Here is a 20262-nt window from a genome sequence, read left to right on the forward strand (position 1 = left end):
AGCAATGCCTCAGCCAGTGTCGAAAGCTAAAGAATAAAAATGTGTTTTTAGGGAGGATTTGAAGATGGACAGTGAGGGGGCCTGTCTGATGTGCAGCAGCAAGGTGTTCCAGAGTGCCGGAGCAGCAACAGAAAAGGCTCTATCACCTCTGAGCTTCCGCTTAGACCTTGGTACCTCAAGGAGCAGCTGATCAGCTGACCTGAGGCACCGGGCAGGAGCATATAGGTGGAGCAGCTCAGAGAGGTAAGGCGGGGCGAGCCCACAATGGCTTTCTTCTTGCCACTCTTCCATAAAGGCCCGATTTGTGGAGTGCAGACTAATAGTTGTCCTGTGGACAGATTCTCCCACCTGAGCTGTGGATCTCTGCATCTCCTCCAGAGTTGCCATGGGCCTCTTGGATGCTTCTCTGATCAATGCTCTCCTTGCCCGGCCTGTCAGTTTAGGTGGACGGCCATGTCTTGGTAGGTTTGCAGTTGTGCCATACTCTTTCCATTTTCGGATGATGGATTGAACAGTGCTCTGTGAGATGTTCAAAGCTTGGGATTTTTTTCATAACCTAACCCTGCTTTAAACTTCTCCGCAACTTTATCCCTGACCTGTCTGATGTGTTCCTTGGGCTTCATGATGCTGTTTGTTCACTAATGTTCTCTAACAAACCTCTGAGGTTAGGTGACTTCTGAAGACAATTGGTTGCACTGGATTTTATTTAGGGGTATCAGAGTAAAGGGGGCTGAATACTTTTGCACGCCACACTTTTCAGTTTTTTATTTGTAAAAAAATTTGAAAACCATGTATCATTTTCCTTCCACTTCACAATTATGCGCCACTTTGTGTTGGTCTATCACATAAAATCCCAATAAAATACATTTACGTTTGTGGTTGTAACGTGACAAAATGTGGAAAAGTTCAAGGGGTATGAAAACTTTTGCAAGCCACTGTAGATGAAAGCAGAGCAGCTCCGACTCTTATGCCAGCTTTCAGAGCAGTTCCATCAGCTCCCACTTTCCTCTAACCGACTCTCTCACTTGCCCGTCACCTCCACCCTGATGCTTCTACCATCAGTGCTAATTTGCAGTAGTCAATCAGCCAACCAATTGGTACATCCTGGGGATGTAGGAGACAACCAAAGCAATGGGCAGAAAACTATATGAAACCGTGCAAAAGCCGGCAGATGTCAGGGTAGAGGAAGGAAAGCAATGACTGAGGGAGTCACGCACGAGCTCCACATGTGCCGGACTGGAACATCTGGTTGCCAACATTGGAAAACATTTTGGTGTGAGTTTAAACACGCAAGTGTGTTTGGTACACTGTCATTCCGCCATCCCACTTGGCATCAAAAATAAATATTTAATTAAAGAGTGGTCACAGCACTTAAATCATTTTTTAAAACCCCAGAAACATTATGTTTAACCAAATTAGTGGTTGGCAACTATTTTGAATATTGTTGTTTAAAAGTTGAACTACTCTGCACTTAAACCATAGAGCAGTCGATAGGAAAGACACTCTAAATTATACAATGGCTTAGTATGCTCAAATTGAAAAACGCATCAATTCTGATTATTTCAAAATATACATTGCATTGTCGCCCCCAAGCAGTTCCAACTGTACAAGGGCCCCAAAAAGGGGTGTCAAACTGGAGTATGGGCCTTTAGAGCCGTTATGGTGCATTTAACTCCATATTAGTCCAGTCCAGGATTACAAACCTTGTCCAGCTTGTATGTTGCTGGACCATTTCATTAGATTCATTATAAAGGCATTGTGCATGAAGGCTGAAAACCAAATCTTTGTTACCGGTGAATAAAACCACCTTCTTCAATGTGGAACTCATGCACCAGAACCTCCAACCCACTCACAGAGAACCAGGATTCCAAGACCTACCAACATGTGACAGCATTGTTCAGGAGGGTGAAGTGTTTTCTGAGGTTCTAAGGGCGAGGGCAGTACTGGGCTACACTACAGACTTCAGACCACATGGCAGCTAGGATTGGGGTGATGACCTTGAATTTCTCCAGTGGCACAAATGCCTGCACGTAAACCTAAATATTGAATTGCTCCCTATCCTTTAATATTTAGTTACCGAGCCTTATAACTGAAACAAAACTGCAAACAACCAATTTAAACAATTCTATTTTTAATCAGTTTTTCCTACTTCACACTTAAACCACGTCTACATACAGATACACACACACACATGCACAATCCAAAATTAACGTCTTCTTTCTTAACAAGGATACCTTAAAATTCAACCAGCAATATAAATCAACTCAAATAAACAACCAATTTAAACAATTCTATTTTTAATCAGTTTTTCCTACTTCACACTTAAACACATGTTTACATATGGACACACACACATCTCCAAAATTGACGTCTGCTTCATAACAAGGACATCTTAAAATTCATCCAGCAATATAAAACAACTTGAATAAACTTGGTAATCAAATTATTTGGCGCACTTTACAATTATAAATAAAAGAGACATCAACAAGATTTGAGGAAGTTATTGAATCCAAAGTTAATGATAATCAACACAAGGCTTGCTCTGCAGATTATAATCGCATTAAAGAAAAATCTGAGTGATTGCCAACTTGTGCCTGAGAATGGAATTGAATCCCATTGCATTCCCCATAACCCAACACGCACCACCAAGATCCCAATCTCAGCTGCATCGCAAGAAAAAAATCAGATTGATTCATCAACGAAACATCTTAAAATTAGGATGACTGAGTTTATTTAAAAAAATGAACCAACTTTTATTGCCAACCAACCACATTCTTATGTACACTGACCATCTTAAATCTACAAGTTTGCATAGCACAAATAAATGAAATTCAATTTGTTAAGATCCCCATAAGGTTACTTTGTAAGTCTTCAAACATACCTTCTCATTGTTGTGGTATGATAAATTTTCTCCATCAAACCTAACCCATCGTTTCTGGAATACGCAATTCCTGTAATGAAACAATGAAATTTTTTTTAATCAATGTGACTAAATTATATATATATCAAATCTTTGCTGAATGCATTAAGGTAATTGAAATAAAAACTTTTTATCAATATTTGATTTGTTATTTTGCCATAAAATCATGATGATGTCATTCAGGGAGCTTGAGTTGAAACAAAAAAAAATCCTTATATTTGAAAGATACATATTGAAAACACGCCAATGGTCCATCTCGACCATCAAACGACTTCCATGCTATCACACTTTTGCGTCCACTCCCTACACAAGGACAATTTTCCAGAGGCTAATTAAGCATCAAACCCACATGTCTTTGAGGTGTGGGAGAAAACCAGAGCATCCGGTGGAAACCCTTGCGGTCATAGGGAGAACGTGCAAACTCCACAGACAACACCGGAAGTCAGGATCAAACCTGGGTCTCTACTAGCTGTGTCACAGTGCCACACAGTGTTTTTATAAAGCATCATTCATTGCCAGGGACAGCAGTTACAGTTGGAACGTAGGGATGCTGATATCTCTCAATGATGTCTTAGCGAATTACTTGAGTCGTAGAATTACCCCTTCGAACATGTACATAAACATTCAACATGTTAGTCTGAAATTACCCTCAGCTACTTAGCAGAGGTGACCTACAGTTTAAATGGAAAATCACTGACTATACAGATAACCTTTTCATAGGTCATTGCAGTGTTAAAAACAGCATGGACACATTTCAGCCAGACAAGCATCTGGTGTTTCTGGTATATTTTGCTTTTGAGAAAATTAGATTATAAGACCCACGGCAGTTTTTACTATTATCATCTGTCTCCGTAAGTTATACGACAAATCATATTTTCATTTTATATCTTCATGAAAGATTTTGGTTCAGGTACTTTACACACTTGCATGCTTTTTGAGAAAATATTTTTAGAAGGTTAATGAGGGTTCCAAAGAACAGGTGTTATATAATGGATTGCAGCAGGCTGGGTTACTGCAGCCAATGTTAAGTGCAAGTAGTATTCAACTATCTTCCAAAGGTATGCTAATAACTCACTTTACCCACAAATTCACACCAATTATCTCAATCCAATTGATGCAATTGTGTTGCATTGTTAAGTATTTTCTAAATTAAGATCACAGATTCAGCAGCAATTCTGGTAACAGAAACCTGTTCCACATACATCACTCCAAACCCAAGGTAATTCCAACATTGGTGATCATCAGCTACCATAGTCGGACTGTACGTAAACATTGGCCGATGGACAGCTCCGAACAATTGTCCGTTCTTACCTTCTGGGATAAGAATAAGGCCATTCGGCCCATCAAGCCGAATGGCTATTGATGGTGTGCAGCATAGGTTCATCAGGTTAATTCCCAGGATGACGGGACTAACATACGATTAAAGAATGGGCTTGTACTCACTGGAATTTAGGACGAGATGGGATCTTATAGAAACATATAAAATTCTTAAGGGATCGGACAAGAGAGATGCAGGAAAAAATTTCCCAATGTTGGGAGAGTCCAGAACTAGGGGTCACAGTTTAAGAATAAGGGGTCGGCCAATTAGGACTGAGATGAGGAAAACTTTTTCACCAAGAGAGTTGTGAATCTGTGGAATTCTCTGCCACAGAAGGCAGCGAAGGCCAATTCACAGGATGTTTTCAAGAGTTAGATTTAGCTCTTAGGGCTAACAGAATTATATGTGGTATGTGGTAAAAACAGGATTGGGGTACTGATTTTGGATGATCAGCCATGATCATATTGAACGGCGGTGCTGGCTCAAATGGCCAAATGCACCTATTTTCTGTTTCCAAGTCTACTCTGTCATTCAATCATGGCTGATCTACCTTTCCCTCTCAACCCCATTCTCCTGCCATCGCCCCATAACCCCTGACACCGGTACTAATCAAGAATCTATCTCTCTTTGCCTTAAAAATATCTATTGACTTGGCCTCCACAACCTTCTGTGGCAATGAATTCAACAGCTTCACCACCCTCTGACTAAAGAAATTCCTTCTCATCTCCTTTCTAAATGTACATCCTTTTATTCTCTGAAACACGAGAAAATGGGACTTGCACTAAATAAATGCAAAACAAAATGATTATCCACCAAACTGCCCTGACGATACAACACGATCCCCAGCAACAAAGGTCCACACTGAGACTTTGAAAACATACATAAGATTAGATTAGATTAGATATAATTTATTGCCACACAGCCAGGCTGGTAGAAATTTGGGTTGTCTGCAGCGATACAATAATAAAGAACACACAACCACAATAAAAATGTAACACAAACATCCACCACAGCATTCATCACTGTGGTGGAAGGCACAAAATTTGGCCACAATAACTTTCCATATTCCAAGAAAGAGACTGAAGGAACATTGCAGTGTCTTCCCCAGTGTACTGTCCCTTTTGCCATCTGTGGCGAGGGTGCTTAAAGATAAAAACCACAAACCAGGCACCAAACTCAGTCTACCAGGCAACAGAGATGCCTTCCCACAGAACGCACCTGCAGAACGCACCTGAAACAATGGACTGATACCACAAATGTTCTCTCCGTAAAGTAATCGATATCTACCCATAGGATAAGCAAAACTCAAACAAGTGTCAGAGTCCTCTTCCAGGCCAGCGTCAAGGCCTAATTACACTGTGCCTGCTCCATTGAACAGGCCTTGTTGTTCACAACTGACATTAGGCTCCTGAAACAGACACTCTAATCTCTGCATGGTAAATGATCACGAAGAGGGAGGAAAAGCTCCATGGGCACTCAGCCTCCTTCAGAAAAATGTTATATTCTCACTGACTTTCGTGGTTCGCTAGCCCAAAATGGAGGTGCAACATACAGCATGGAAACAGGCCCTTCAGCCCAACTTGCCCATACTGACCAAGATGGCCGCTCTACATTAGTCCCACCTGCATGGGATTTGCCCAAATCCCTCTATACCTTTCCTATCAATGTACCTAGACAAATCAGCTTGTGTTGAATAAAGAAAGTGGACCAGTCCTTACCTGCCCTTTTGACATATCCAGAACCTCTCCAATTAGCCCACATCCACCACATACCCACCCTGCCACCAGAAAGACTGCAGAATTGTTGTTAACTCACTGGCATTAACAGCCTGCTAACAGCTTTAATAGATGTGATTTCTCAAAGTTAAATTTGAATTACGGTTGTTACTTGTAGGGAAAATGGTGGTGAAAGTGTTTATTTTCCACAAAATTATGAGTCTTGAAAAAAAGTGCCATTTCGTCACGCAGAAAATGAATGCATAATATAGCTCTGAACAGTACATATTTCACCTTTCCTTTGACGTCACTTACAAATATATGCTAAAAGCTGATATTTATTAACAAATCTAACCCACAAAGCTGTTTGTGGATTAACACGGCTCATGAGCTACATCTAGTGTTCAAAGCAGGGACAGCAAGAGCCGGCACATCATGACTGAATATCATTATATATTATCTGTGTATATTGCGTTTGCAGGCCTGTTAAGCTGCTGCAAGTTAGAACTTCACATTGTTCTGTTATCGGTACACATGACAATTAAACACTCTTGACTTCAAAACTTTACTGTCAGTTCACCAATAATTTGAATTGAAAGTAGCCAAGGACAACCTGTGTTCACTTTTGATTAGAAATATTGAGATAGGAGATGTGTGACAAGAATGGCTTCCTAACTTCCAATCTTATGAAATATTTACTTAATGGGGGCAACAGAAGAATTTTTGAATGGCACAAGTTAATCTCAGAGAAAACTTCAAATCTCTCCCTGATTTCATAGTTGGAAACCATTTTTTTTAAGTAAATAAAAAATCTATAATGCTTCAAATTTTCCACTCACTTTACTATTGTACAAACGTTGTTATCATTCGCTTGATAATCAGCAGTTTATTAACTATAGGTAGTTAACCCTTTATTAACTATAGGTAGCCAACTAATACATTTTGCTCAAAGATAGATACATTTTGCTATCAGCTGTCTCCAAAAGAACAATGTATTTTTACAACCACAACCTGATAAACTTTTCGTCGACATATATACATTGGAATCAGAGATATACAGCAGAGAAACAGGTTATTCGTCCCACTTAGCCAACAGCAACAATCAACCAGCCAACTATTCCAATTTTAATCCATTTTGTTTATTCACACCACATTCTCATCCATTCCATCAGATTTCACCACTCACCTAACCACCAGCGGTAATTTACAGTGGTCAAATAACCTACACGTTTGAGATGCGGGAGGAAACTGAAGCACCCGGGGAAAATCATGCAGTCACAGCTAGAACGCACCAACTACACACAAACAGCACGAGATCTGGATTGAACCCAGGTCTCTGGCGCTGTGAGGCAGCAACTCTTCTGCACCACAATGCCGTCCATTCGAGAGGATAAGTCACTTTGTGTTCCACTCCAGTGTAACCCTAGAATGCAATAGCAATCCCGGCTTCTTTAATGCAAACTACCTTCTTAAATCTCTTTCCCTTGTGGTTTTCCACACTGAATGCTCAATTACTCCAGTACTTTGTGTTTTCTTATGTAAACTACCATCTGCAGTTCCTCATTTCTACTAGTATTCACTGTGCATTTTAACAATCGAAAGGCACCACAGAAAAAGAAGAGGCACGTATTAAGGATAAGAGTTTAAGAATTATAGGAGGTGTTGCACTATTGGGCAGACATAAAGTTGATTAGAGGATCAGGAATCATTTAAATGAAGGCAGGTGAACGTTAAATGTTAAAGGGGCTCTTCCTCTGGCCTTCAGCTCACCTTACATAATCCTGGTTCCTGATCATCTTAAATACTCTTCTGACAGGGATATTATTACTCCACAGTTGTTCACAAGTTTCCTCCACCCCCACCCCGAGGGCTGTAATGACATTTTGTTGCAACTTGATTCATTTGTACGGTTCTTTATTATTGCTGGAATAGCCCACAATTGCCACGGAATCCAAAGGTCACCGTTTCAATCTCTACTCTAGGACTTGTGCATGCACATATTATCCTGACACAGCAGAGCAGTGCTGAGCATGGCTGCACTGTTAGATGTACTGACATTCAGTTAAGATGTTAAATCATCTGTCCTCCTTCTGATCGGCTGTGCCTTAATAGACGCGCCATGCGCCCTGGCCACCTTTCCTCTCTACCAAGGGCACTAAAAACACTTCTGCCTGGTGAAATCAATGGAGCAGTTTGTCTAGAGTCAGCGATAGCTCGTTTCCCTTCGACAAGGTGCTCATGGCGTAAGAAACCGATCCTGACACAGAATATGGACCATCTTGTTTTGGTGCAAGAGACTCGTGCAGGGTCCTTCCTGATCTTTCATCGCTGTTTCAGCAGAAGATCGGAGGCCAATCAAAGAAAGGAATTGACAGGGACTGCAGCTTATGCCGATCTTCCACTGTGGAGAGAGCAGATCAGACGATGCCTCGAAGAAAATTGCACACCCCAATGCACAAAGTCAACACCGGGTGGCGCCAGCAATGGCTGCTTCGCCAACAGTCTGTCTGTACTTTCTTTCTTTTGTGTTCAATAGTATGTGTTAAATGTGTGTTTTTAGTGTTCTTTAGCTTGTTTTAAGTGGGGAGGTTGGGGAAACTTTTTCTAATCTCTTACCTCGACGGAGGTGCAATTTCTTTCCGTATCGTACCTCCGTCCGCACTGCGGCCTAAGACCAAGGAGTTGGCGGCCTTTGCTGGAGACCGACTTTTGAAAGTTCCACCACAGGTGCCTACGGGACTTTAACATCATGGAGCCTGCAATCCCTTTTCATGGGATCGACCTCGGAGCTCTAACCGCGGGTGCTTACGGACTTAACATCACGAAGCTCGCGGTCTCTGGTCATAGACCGACTTCGGGAACTGCAAGCCGCAGCAGTTTCGACCGCCACGACGCGGGAGTTTTGATCGCCCCAATGTGGGGACTTCGATCGCCGGCAGTGGGAGCTTCGATCGCGCCGACAGATGGTTCAACTGCGCCGACCACGGGAAAATAAAGAGGAAGAAGTTTGGACTTATTGCCTTCCATCACAGTGAGGAATGTGGAGAATCCACTATGGTGAATGGTTATGTTAACTTTTATGTAGTTGCGTGTCTTGTTGCTTTTTCTCATGTGGCTGTATGGTAATTCGCATAACACTGTACCTTAATTGGTCTTAAATTTAAACAAACATCTTTATATTTATGATTTGTGTGAAGATTAGTTTTGAAATTACACTTTTTGGAAAATATTTCTCAACTCATGATGTTCAAACAGAGTTGATTGCTTGAACCTGTCAGAATAAGGTAGGCAAGCTAACAGACAGACTCAACAAGTGGCAAATGAGCATTGCAGTGAATAATATTCAGGGCCGGCACATATGGACGTGTCTATACAACAATTTAAACACAGGGAACTCAACTATTATTTTCCCATCTTCTGGACAGTTAAGCGTATCACGGTTATACATTTAGCGCACTGTTGCTTCTACCCACTTATCCATTTAACGTTTAATGCTTTCCAGCTAATAGTCAAAGTCAGGCTCTATTGAACGTCTCATTTTATCATTTACCAAAGTCAAGGACAATGACAAGAGCACAAAATGCAATCAGCAGTCAACATAAAATAACAAGGGGATTCTGTTCGATTGCTATGCTCAACAAATTATCTGGGTATTCGACATGTAGGTTGTAAGAAGAGGCAGTTCTCTTCCAGCTAAAGCTGCAGAAGGATGTTTGAAAAAACCTCACAAAATATTAGTGACTTAAATGGGAAGGTTGCCAATCACATTATCCTACCAAAGCGAGGCTCCATTTCAAAAGTAAATTAACTAAAAGAAAATAACTTTTAGGATCAGGTGCTATTTAAACAGAAATTCATTGGTTCACTCTGGACCAAGGCTGTCAATGAACTCCACCTGACAGGTATTAGTTTTGAAACTAATTAGGGGTTATGGGGAGAAAGCAGGAGAATGGGGTTGAGAGGGAGAGATAGATCAGCCATGATTGAATGGCGGAGTAGACCTGATAGGTCTCCTGTTCCCATTGTTGGGGAAGTCCAGAACAAGGGGTCACAGTTTAAGGATAAGGGGGAAATCTTTTAGGACCGAGATGAGAAAAACATTTTTCACACAGTGGTGAATCTCTGGAATGCTCTGCCACAGAAGGTAGTTGAGGCCAGTTCATTGGCTATATTTAAGAGGGAGTTAGATGTGGCCCTTGTGGCTAATGGGATCAGGGGGTATGGAGAGAAGGCAGGTACAGGATACTGAGTTGGATGATCAGCCATGATCATATTGAATGGCGGTGCAGGCTCGAAGGGCCGAATGGCCTACTCCTGCACCTATTTTCTGTGTTTCTATGTTTCTATGAATGGCCTAATTCTGCTCCTATAATTTATGAATTGGGACTGTTGCAAAATTATTGAATTGAATTAAATACTTAATTGTCACATGACAAGTCACAGTGAAATTCTTTGCTTGCATACCCAAGGTATACAAATAGTCACCCATGAAGGGCACTTACAAAGTTACAAATTCCTTCCCCCACCCCCCCCCCCCCTCCCCGCGCCAGTTCCCCCTTTGCTCTTCCCCTCCCTCACGGTGGTCCCCCCACGCTGAGTCCTCTGTTGTTCATTGTTCTTCCCCCTCCTCACGGCGGTCCCCCCCACACCGGATCCTCCTTTGTTCCTTCCCTCGGCAGCGGCATCTTCACTTCCACGGGTCCGTCGGTTGATTAAACAATGCTATGTCAATTAAATTACTCTATATTAGCCCAGAAACCATAGAATATTCCTCACAGACATTTCCAACTCCCAGGGCACAGAATATACAAAGATCGAGCTGACCAATATGTCTGACAGTTGTCCAAACAATGTCCAAAAAGCCGAAGAATTGGTTGCCAATGCTGAACAGAGCACTATTGTTACCTACAAAAAATCAGTACAGTAAAATCTGACCAACTGGCATCCCAGTCATAGAGTGATACAGTGTGGAAACAGGCCCTTCGGCCCAACTTCTCCCACACACCGGCCAACATGTCCCAGCTACACTAATCCTACCTGCCTGCATTTGGCCCATATCCCTCCAAACCTGTCCTATCCATGTACCTGTCTAACTGTTTCTTAAACGTTGGGATAATCCCTGCCTCAACTATCTAAACCTATATCCTTTGGTCCTCGATTCACCTACTCTGGGCAAGAGACTCTGTGCATCTACCCGATCTCCTCCAGTGTTCAGAAATTGTTCAGAAAGTGGCTCACCAGGTGCTGGTTGCCATGCTCCCTTTAACACACGGGATCTCAGTTCCCGTATTCACGTTAAACACTTGGGATCTGTGGGAAGGAACAGCAGATGCGGGTTTACACCAAAGATATGCACAAAATGCTGGAGTAACTCAGTGGGTCAGGCAGCATCTCTGGAGAAAAGGAATAGGTGACATAGGAATAGGAAATCAGGTCAGATCTGATGAAGGGTCTCGACCAGAAATGTCACCTATTGCTTTTCACAAGAGATGCTGCTTCACCCACATTAAACACATGAGACTCCAGTTCCATGTGTTTCCCATTAAACACAGTTTCCCCCATTAGCTTCAACACACTGTCCCCTGGCTCCCACACAAAATGAAACCCAGAGGTGATGGTTTCAAAGTAAATAGTCGACCCTTCCATGCTGAGATAATAAAATACGCGTAAAGTCAAGATAGTGTGATAGAATTTTGAACTTTAAAGGAAATGAACTTTTATGGGGTCAGTTCAGGTAGGATTATAAAACCTTGTAAAACCAGTGTAAAATACCTTATTGAATGGCTGAACAAGCACAATGAACAACGTGGCTACACCTGCTTATATCTCATTTGTTTTATGTAAAATTGAGAGATATTTTGTTAGGCCAGAGCAGGAGCCTACTATATTACAGCCTTTGTGATGCCTGCTAATTATAAGGTGCCTGATACATGAATATGCAACTCCCAGAAACGATACTTCTCACTTTTGAAAAAATCACTGGAGAAATACATAAATGGAAATATGTGTAATGAGCTGAGAATTATACATGATGGAAAAAATACCACTTTTGATCACTGGTGCATTGTATCTAAATAGACAAAAGCTACACAATAGAACAAAACTCCCAATCCCCAAATGATTTGATCTGTAAAACTTTATTCGAAGAACCCTTTCAGCAGTCGAAGCAGACACAAGATGTTGTGCATTATCAGAGTGGCACACAGAATTAACCCCAACAGCAGGTGCTGTGTATTTTATTAAATACATTTATGCCAGAAATTGCCAGATTAGTACTACAGAGACCAGTATATCTGTTCATGCCCACATCCTTCCAGATTTTATTTTCAAACTGGCTGAATAAAATTAACTTTCTCCTGACCACATAAATAGCAGGAAATTTGATCAAAAATTCATGATACAGAGCCTTGCTCTCATCAGATGCAGCTGTGTAATTAATCTGTGAATTTTCCGTATAGTGTATATAAAACATGACATCTCATTCCGATAACTGGAACACTCCTCTCCCAACATGAGACGAGGTTAAAGGAGGAATTCACGAACTGATCCTTCCATTGAGATGTTCACTCTATTCATTCTAGACGCTTCTCAAAAAAGACAGGAGTTCTGTACCAAAGACTCGACCAGATTGGTAGATAATATTCAATGTTCCCTTTAAATGATGCTCCAAGATCTGTTCTAGTTAGGATTCTTTCTTCATCCAATCAGGATTTTTTTTTTTACAACCATGACCTAAAAAAATACTAAAGAACCAAGAGCTGTTTATTGTAAGGGTTTCGTTGAACAAGTGGAAAGGAATCTTGTTGCAAATGAATAAAGCTAGATTGAATGTGTCGGAGGGATTGTGGATGATCAGCCACGATCATATTGAATGGCAGTGCTGGCTCAAAGGACCGAATGGCCTACTCCTGCACCTATTGTCTATAAATGCTGGTTTGCACCGAAGATACACACAAAACCTACTCCTTTTCTCCAGAGATGCTGCATCTATTCCTTTTCTCCAGAGATGCTGCCTGACCCGCTGGGTTACTCTGGTATATTATATCAAAGCTTGATTGAAGGCAACTAATCTGTCCCAAGAAAGAACAACTGACTTAGAGAAAGGCTGTTTAGATTCACCTTTTCAATGCCCTGGATGAAAGTGGTTGTGCTATGGGAAGAGATCGAGCCGAGAAGGATCTACACTCATTGACAATTAGAAGAATGAGAGATGGTGTGGAGGAATGTGACAAGCTTCTGAAAGGTATTGAAGTGATAGTTTAGGACTCTGCACAACATAAAACTAAAACCTGACCCTAACTAGTCCAAACCTACTCAATCTCTCATCATTTTTTTTTTAAACAGAACCTAAACCCTACACAAAGTCAGGCTCTGTTGGACGTAGGTAAGGTAGCCCGCCCCTTGGGGAGAGCATTTCCTCTGCCAAAGGCGCTTGGATCATAGTGAAATACTCCCAGTATTGGGTTGTCAGGCATTTAGGATTGAACAGAGGAAACATTTCTGTACCTAGCGGGTTATAAAGTATTGGAACCGTCTGCCCCACTGAACAGCCGATTCTCATTCATAGTGTATATTTCGGTTTTTCTGCAATAGATTTTGAGATCAATGGATGCAAGGAACTGGTAAGCACATGAAATGAATGATAGAGCAGAATGCAGACCTGGATGGCTTATTCCTGCCAACTTATTTTCAAAGGCAATAATGACCCATCAGTAATCTAAGAAAAGCTGGGCATTCAAAATACAGACAAACCACTGCATCGAGTGTCATGAAACATCCTAGGCCTGGTTATGGCAGAATTAATAGAAATCCCAACAAACTATACCAAATAAGCATCTTATCGATATGTATATGTAGTAAAGCATTTTATTTTTTACTTCCCTTTTTTCTTTCTAATTCAAATGATTTTGCAATTCAAAATTTTACTTGATGGAGACCGGCTAACTAATGGGCCTGTCCCACTTAGGTGACTTTTTAGGCGACTGCAGGAGACTATGCAGTCACCACATGGTCACCACGTTCGCGGGTGGTTGCCGGGGAGTCGCCTTCATGGTCGTGAGGAGTTACCGCATTCTGGGAACTAGTCGCGGTCTCATTATGGTCGCCGTGAATTTTCAACGTTAAAAAATTAGCGGCGACTAGAATGAAGCCGCCATGGAGTGGGGCGAGAATTCTCAAGCCATAGGTGGGTCACCAGGAGGTCGAAGGTTCTCGTAGGTTGTAGCCGGTGCTGACCGGTGAATTTCATTGGCTCATTGGGAAAAATAGGTAAGCAGTACTTTTCAGAACCAAGGATAACCGACCGGTAATGTTAAATGTCCGCCGAGCTTCGTAGCCGTGTATCTCTGGCTTCTTGAAAGTTGTCTCCACTCCTTCTCCCCCTTCTCCCCCCCCCCCCTTCTTATTAAGGACTTACCATACACTGTGCTTTAGTCGTCTTTTTACAGCGCCAACCTCCCTGTTCATCGCGGTGTGTGTCTGTATCATCTTGGCTTTACACTGTGTGAAATTGTTAGACAGGACTCTCCCCGCTTACCCTGTTCCACACCTGCATAATGGGCTGGTGAAAGAAGGGTGTGTGTGTGTGTGTGTGTGTGTGTGTGTGTGTGTGTGTGTGTGTGTTCCACTCTGACAGTCGCCGTTCCAGTTGCCGGTGTTTCAGGCGACTGCTGGCAACTTGACAGTTTCCGGCAGTCCGCTGAAAAATCGCCTGTGGGACAGGCCTATTAGGATTTTTCACATCCCTTATTAATCTCTTGAACAAAGGGATTTATCCTTCACAGATCGTTCTCAATGTAAACCAATAGAATTTCCTTTATTTAAAATACTTAAGGGCCTGTTCCACTTACACGACTTTGCAGCAAACTGTCTGCGACCTTCAAGCTCGGGGGCACTCGCCTGAAAAGCCGCGAGCTGGATTGACCGGCAGCGCTGAAAACACACACAGAAACACATAGCAAAGGTGGGGTCCAGGGAAAGCGGGGGAGCGCTGTTCGAAATTCACACGGTGCAAAGCCAAGGTGATACCCGCGATGAACAGGAAGGTTAAAGACGGCTGACACAGTGTACGGTTAAGTCCTTTAAAAGAGCGGGGGGGAAGAGAGAGAAGGGGGGGGGGGGAAGAGGAGAAGGGGGAAGAGAGAGAAGGGGGGGGAAGAGAGAGACAGGGGAGGAGAGAGAGAGACGGGGAGGGGGAGAGAGAGAGACGGGGGGGGGGGAGAGAGAGAGACGGGGAGAGGGAGAGAGAGAGACGGGGAGGGGGAGAGAGAGAGAGAAGGGGGAGGGGAGAGAGAGAGAAGGGGGAAGGGGGAGAGAGAGAGAAGGGGGAGGGGGAGAGAGGAGGGGGAGGGGGAGAGAGAGGAGGGGGAGGGGGAGAGAGGAGGGGGAGGGGGGGGGGGAGGGGGGGGGGGGGGGGAGGGGGGAGGGGGAGGAGAGGACGGGGAGGGAGAGAGAGGGGGAGGGAGAGAAAGGGTGGGGGGAGGGAGAGAAGGGGGGGAGAGAGAGAGAAGGGGGGGGGGGAGAGAGAGAGAGAAGGGGGAGAGAGAGAAGGGGAGAGAGAGAAGGGGGAGAGAGAAGGGGGAGAGAGAGAAGGGGAGAGAGAGAGAATGGGGAGAGAGAGAAGGGGGAGAGAGAGAAGGGGAGAGAGAGAAGGGGGAGAGAGAGGGGGGAGAGAGAGGGGGGAGAGAGGGGGGAGAGAGAGGGGGTGAGAGAGAGGGGGGAGAAAGAGAGGTGGAGAGAGGGAAGGGGAGAGAGGGAAGGGAGGAGAGGGGGAAGGGGAGAGAGAGAGTGGGGGGAGAGAGAGAGGGGAGAGAAATGGGAAGAGAGAAGGGGAGAGAGAAAGGGGAGAGAGAGAGAGAAGGGGGGGGAGAGAGAGAGAAGGGGGGGGGAGAGAGGAGAGAGAAGGGGGGGAGAGAGAAGGGGGGAGAGAGAAGGGGGGGAGAGAGAAGGGGGGTGAAGAGAAGGGGGGAGAGAGAAGCGGGGGAGAGATAAGGTGGAGAGAGAAGGGGGGAGAGAAGGGGGAGAGAGAAGGGGGGGAGAGAGAGAGAAGGGGGGGAGAGAGAGAGAAGGGGGGGAGAGAGAGAGAAGGGGGGGGGGGAGAGAGAGAAGGGGGGGAGAGAGAAGGGGGGGGGGGGAGAGAGAAGGGGGGGGGGGGGGGGAGAGAAGGAGTGGAGACACTTTTAAGAAGCCAGACAACTTTTAATAAGCCAGAGATACACAGAAGTTTAGCGGGCATTTAACATTACCGGTCGGTTTTCCTTGGTTCTGAAAACGCATGCTTACGGTTTTTTCCCCCAATGAGCCAATTGAAATGCCCGGTCAGCAAAGGAGATTACCTATGGCTACCTCGACTACTTACAACGACATGGCAACCCAAGTACGACTGCGAGTTCAAAAGTATTGATTTTCTCCATGCCGACCAATTTTTACTCGCAGAAAATTTGTCAGCTTGTTGAAAAGATTTTCACAACCAAACTGAGGCCACGAGTAGTGACTACTATGCGGGAACTCCTCTCGACCATGAAGAAGACTTACCAGAGATCACCTACAACCACGTGTGGACCATGCTGCAAGCTTGTGGCGAGAGCAAACTCCCCGAAACCCGCAAATAAGGTCGCCATAGTGGGACAGGCCCTTTAAATTTACTGGATGTTTTAAGGAAATTAGTCAAAATACCTGACAAATGTAAATTTGGACCACTACACTTCAAACATCCCAGACCTTTGACTCTTTTGAAAATTAGGAAAGAGCACTTGCAGAAATGTTTAAAGAAATGCTCTTCAATTGAAAGTACTTCATGTTATTTATCCTATCATTTTATTTGACACAATATGGGGAAAAAAATAGCATGATAATCTGTTGGTTTCCACTTGTAACCAATTCTGTGCAATATGTTCTTCTATTTGGAGAATATTTATCTCAACAAGCAATGGTGCGCAAGCAGTAGCTCAGTTGAGACACAAGGAACTGGAGAAGCTGGAATCTTGTGTAAAATACAAAGTGTTGGGGGAATTCAGCAGGTCAGGCAGCATCTGTGGAAAGAATGGTTCAGTGACATATTGGGTCGGAACCCTTGTGCAGACACATTTTGGGTCAGGACTCTTATTCAGGCTTCATAAGCCGGGTCATCACTTGTCTCTTTTTCTCAAAAGCCTGGGAACTATTCACCAGCGAGTCTAACATCTTTTGTAGGCAAGTTAGTGGAGAGGATTTTGAGGGATAAGATATAGATGCATACGTAGACAGGGGGCTGCTTAGCAATAGTCTGCAAGGTGTTGTACATGGGAGATCATGTCTAATGAATCTGTTTGAGTTTTTTGAAGAATGAATGAATGAATGAATCTCTTTATTGTCATTGCACATGGTACAACGAAATTTAAAAGTCAATCCCACGATGCGATTCACAAGAGCAATTTTAAATATATAAGAAAAGGTAAAAATATATACATATAAAAAAAACATTACAGATAAATAACAATAGCAGCTGAGGTAGAACCATTCAGTTGAATGTGAGTGTTATTTCTTATTTTGCATTGTTAAGTTCAGGTATGGCTATGGGGTAGAAGCTGTCTCTGAGTCTGTTTGTGCGAGTTTTGAAAGACCTGTACCGTCTGCCAGAGGGCAGCAGGTGGAACAGGTTGTGTCCAGGGTGGGAAGGGTCCTTCAGGATGTTGGCTGCCCTGCCAAGGCAGCGAGAGCTGAAGATGTCCTTCAGGGAAGGCAGTGGGCAGCCAGTGATTTTTTGTGCGGTGTTGATGACCCTTTGAAGGGCTCTCCTGTCCGCTGCAGAGCAGCTGGCATACCATGTGGTTATACAGTACGCCAGCACACTCTCGATGGAGCAGCGGTAGAAGGACACCAGCAGCTTCTCCTCCAGGTTGTTTTTCCTGAGAAAGTAGAGTCACTGCTGGGCCTTCTTGACTGCTGTGGTGGTGTTTGTAGTCCAGGAGAGATACTCCGTAATTTGTGTGCCCAGGAATCTGAAGTCTGAGACCATTTCCACACAGTCCCCATTGATGAATAGGGGTTTGGGGGCTGCACTGTTCTTACGGACGTCTATGATAATTTCCTTTGTTTTTGTGGTGTTTAGGATAAGGTTGTTGTCTGAACACCACGCTGCCAGTCTTTGGACTTCCTCCCTGTAGGTTGTCTCATCTCCTCCTGAGATACGTCCAACCACAGTCGTGTCGTCCGCAAACTTGACGATGGTGTTGGTGGAGTGGGCGGGGGCACAATCGTGGGTGTAGAGGGCGTAGAGGAGGGGGCTCAACACACAGCCCTGTGGGGAGCCGGTGCTGAGTGTGATGGGGGTGGAGAGGTGATGGCCCAGTCTGACGGTCTGGGGGCGGTTAGACAGAAAGTCTTTGATCCAGAGGCAGATGGGTTGGGAGAGTCCTAAATCCATGAGTTTGGTGACCAGTCTGCTGGGGATGATGGTATTGAAGGCGGAGCTAAAGTCAATGAAAAGCATCCTCACATAGCTCCCCTGGTGTTCGATGTGGGTCAGTGCAGTGTGAAGAGCAGTGGCGATGGCATCCTCAGTGGACCTATTTGCTCTGTAGGCAAACTGGTGTGGATCGAAGGTGGGCGGGAGGCTGGCTTTGATGTGCTGCTGGACCAGCCTCTCGAAACACTTCATGATGACTGGTGTGAGAGCGACCGGTCGGTAGTCGTTAAGGCCGCTGATAACAGGCTTTTTTGGTAATGGGATGATTGTGGCAGACTTCAGGCACGGTGGGATGATGGATTTGGACAGGGACAGGTTGAAGATTTTCGTGAAGACCTCGGAGAGCTGGTCTGTACATTCCTTCAGAACCCTTCCTGTCACGCCATCCGGGCCGGCAGCCTTCCTCGGGTTCACCTCCCTGAGCACCCGCCTCACTTCATGCTCCTGCACAGTGAGGGTGTAGTTGTTGTTGTTAGGGGCTGGTGGGAGAATGGTGACGAACTCTTCAGGTTCTGCCTCGAAGCGAGCAAAGAAGCAGTTCAGCTCCTCTGCCAGTGTGGCGTCGGCCGTCGTGCTGTTGCTGGGCTTGTAGTTGGTGATGTGCTGGATGCCCTGCCACACCCGCCGTGGATCGTTGTTGTTAAAGTGGTCCTCTATCTTCCTCTTGTGGGCCGCTTTGGCATCCCTGATGCCTTTCTTCAGGTTGGCTCTAGCAGCGCTGTACAGGGCTCCGTCGCCAGACCTGAAGGCGGTGTTGCGGTCCTTGAGGAGAGTTTGGACCTCTTTTGTCATCCACGGCTTCTGGTTGGGGTACACCCGGATGAGTTTGTCGACGGTGACGTTGTCAACACAGTTCTGGATGTAAAAGAGTACCATGGATGTGTACTCCTCCAAGTCCTGATTTCCAAAAATGTCCCAGTTTGTCCTTTCAAAGCAGTCCTGTAGCTGTGAGGAAGCTCCTTCAGGCCAAGTTTTAACAGTCCTGGTGATGGGTTGAGCTTTTCTCCTGAGGGAGGTGTATGCTGGTGCTAAGTGAATGGATAGGTGATCCGACTGGCCTAAGTGTGGTAGTGGTGTGGCTCTAAACCCCTTCTTGATGTTTGAGTAGGCCTTGTCTAATGTACGAAGTAACCAAAAAGGCAGATGAGGATAAAGCCGTAGACTTCAGCAAGACATTTGATGTTCTGCATGGTAGGCTGGTCTGGAAGGTTAGATTGCATTGGATCTAGCGAGAGCTAACGGACAGGATAGAGAATTGGCTTCATGGAAGGAAGCAGAGGGTGATGATGGAGGATTGCTTTTTGGACTGGAGGCCTATGATGAGATGTGTGCCTCAGGGATCAGTTCTGAGCCCATTGCTGTTTGTGGTTTATATCAACAATTTGGATATAGTCATATAGTCATACAAGACGTTGGCATTAAGAGTATTGTGTTAAGTTTTGGTCACACTGCTACAGGAAGGATGGTGTTAAGCTGAAAAGAGTGCAGAGAAGATCTACGATATTGCCAGGACTTCAGGCCCTGTGTCATAGATGGTGGAAACAGGCCCTTCGACCAAATTTGTCTACACTGGCTTCACTAGTCCCGCCTGCTTGTGTTTGACCTATATCCCTCCAAACCTGTCCTATCGATGTACCTGTCTAACTGTATCTTAAAGCTTGGGATAGTCTCTGCCTCAACTACCTCCTCTGGGATCTCATTCCATATACACACCACCCTTTGTGTGAAAATGTTACCCCTCAAATTCCTATTAAATCTTTCTCCCTTTGCCTTAAACCTTTGACAACTGCTCCTCGATTCATCTATTCAAGACAAGAGACTGTGCATTTACCCAATTTATTCCTCTCATAATTTTATACACCAC

The 20262-nt window shown here is 44.3% G+C and overlaps 1 protein-coding gene across 1 annotated transcript in view; it reads right to left on the reverse strand.

Annotated features, from left to right (window-relative positions):
• The window catches only part of arap2 (ArfGAP with RhoGAP domain, ankyrin repeat and PH domain 2), a 343820-nt gene that overhangs the window by 211674 nt on the left and 111884 nt on the right, over positions 1-20262 (reverse strand). The window contains exon 7 of the mRNA XM_033033190.1: positions 2882-2951. Coding sequence (XP_032889081.1) covers positions 2882-2951 — 70 coding nt within the window. The remainder of the gene's footprint in view (positions 1-2881; positions 2952-20262) is intronic.

This window comes from Amblyraja radiata, chromosome 1 (genome assembly GCF_010909765.2).
Source record: "Amblyraja radiata isolate CabotCenter1 chromosome 1, sAmbRad1.1.pri, whole genome shotgun sequence".
Lineage (NCBI taxonomy): Eukaryota > Metazoa > Chordata > Chondrichthyes > Rajiformes > Rajidae > Amblyraja > Amblyraja radiata.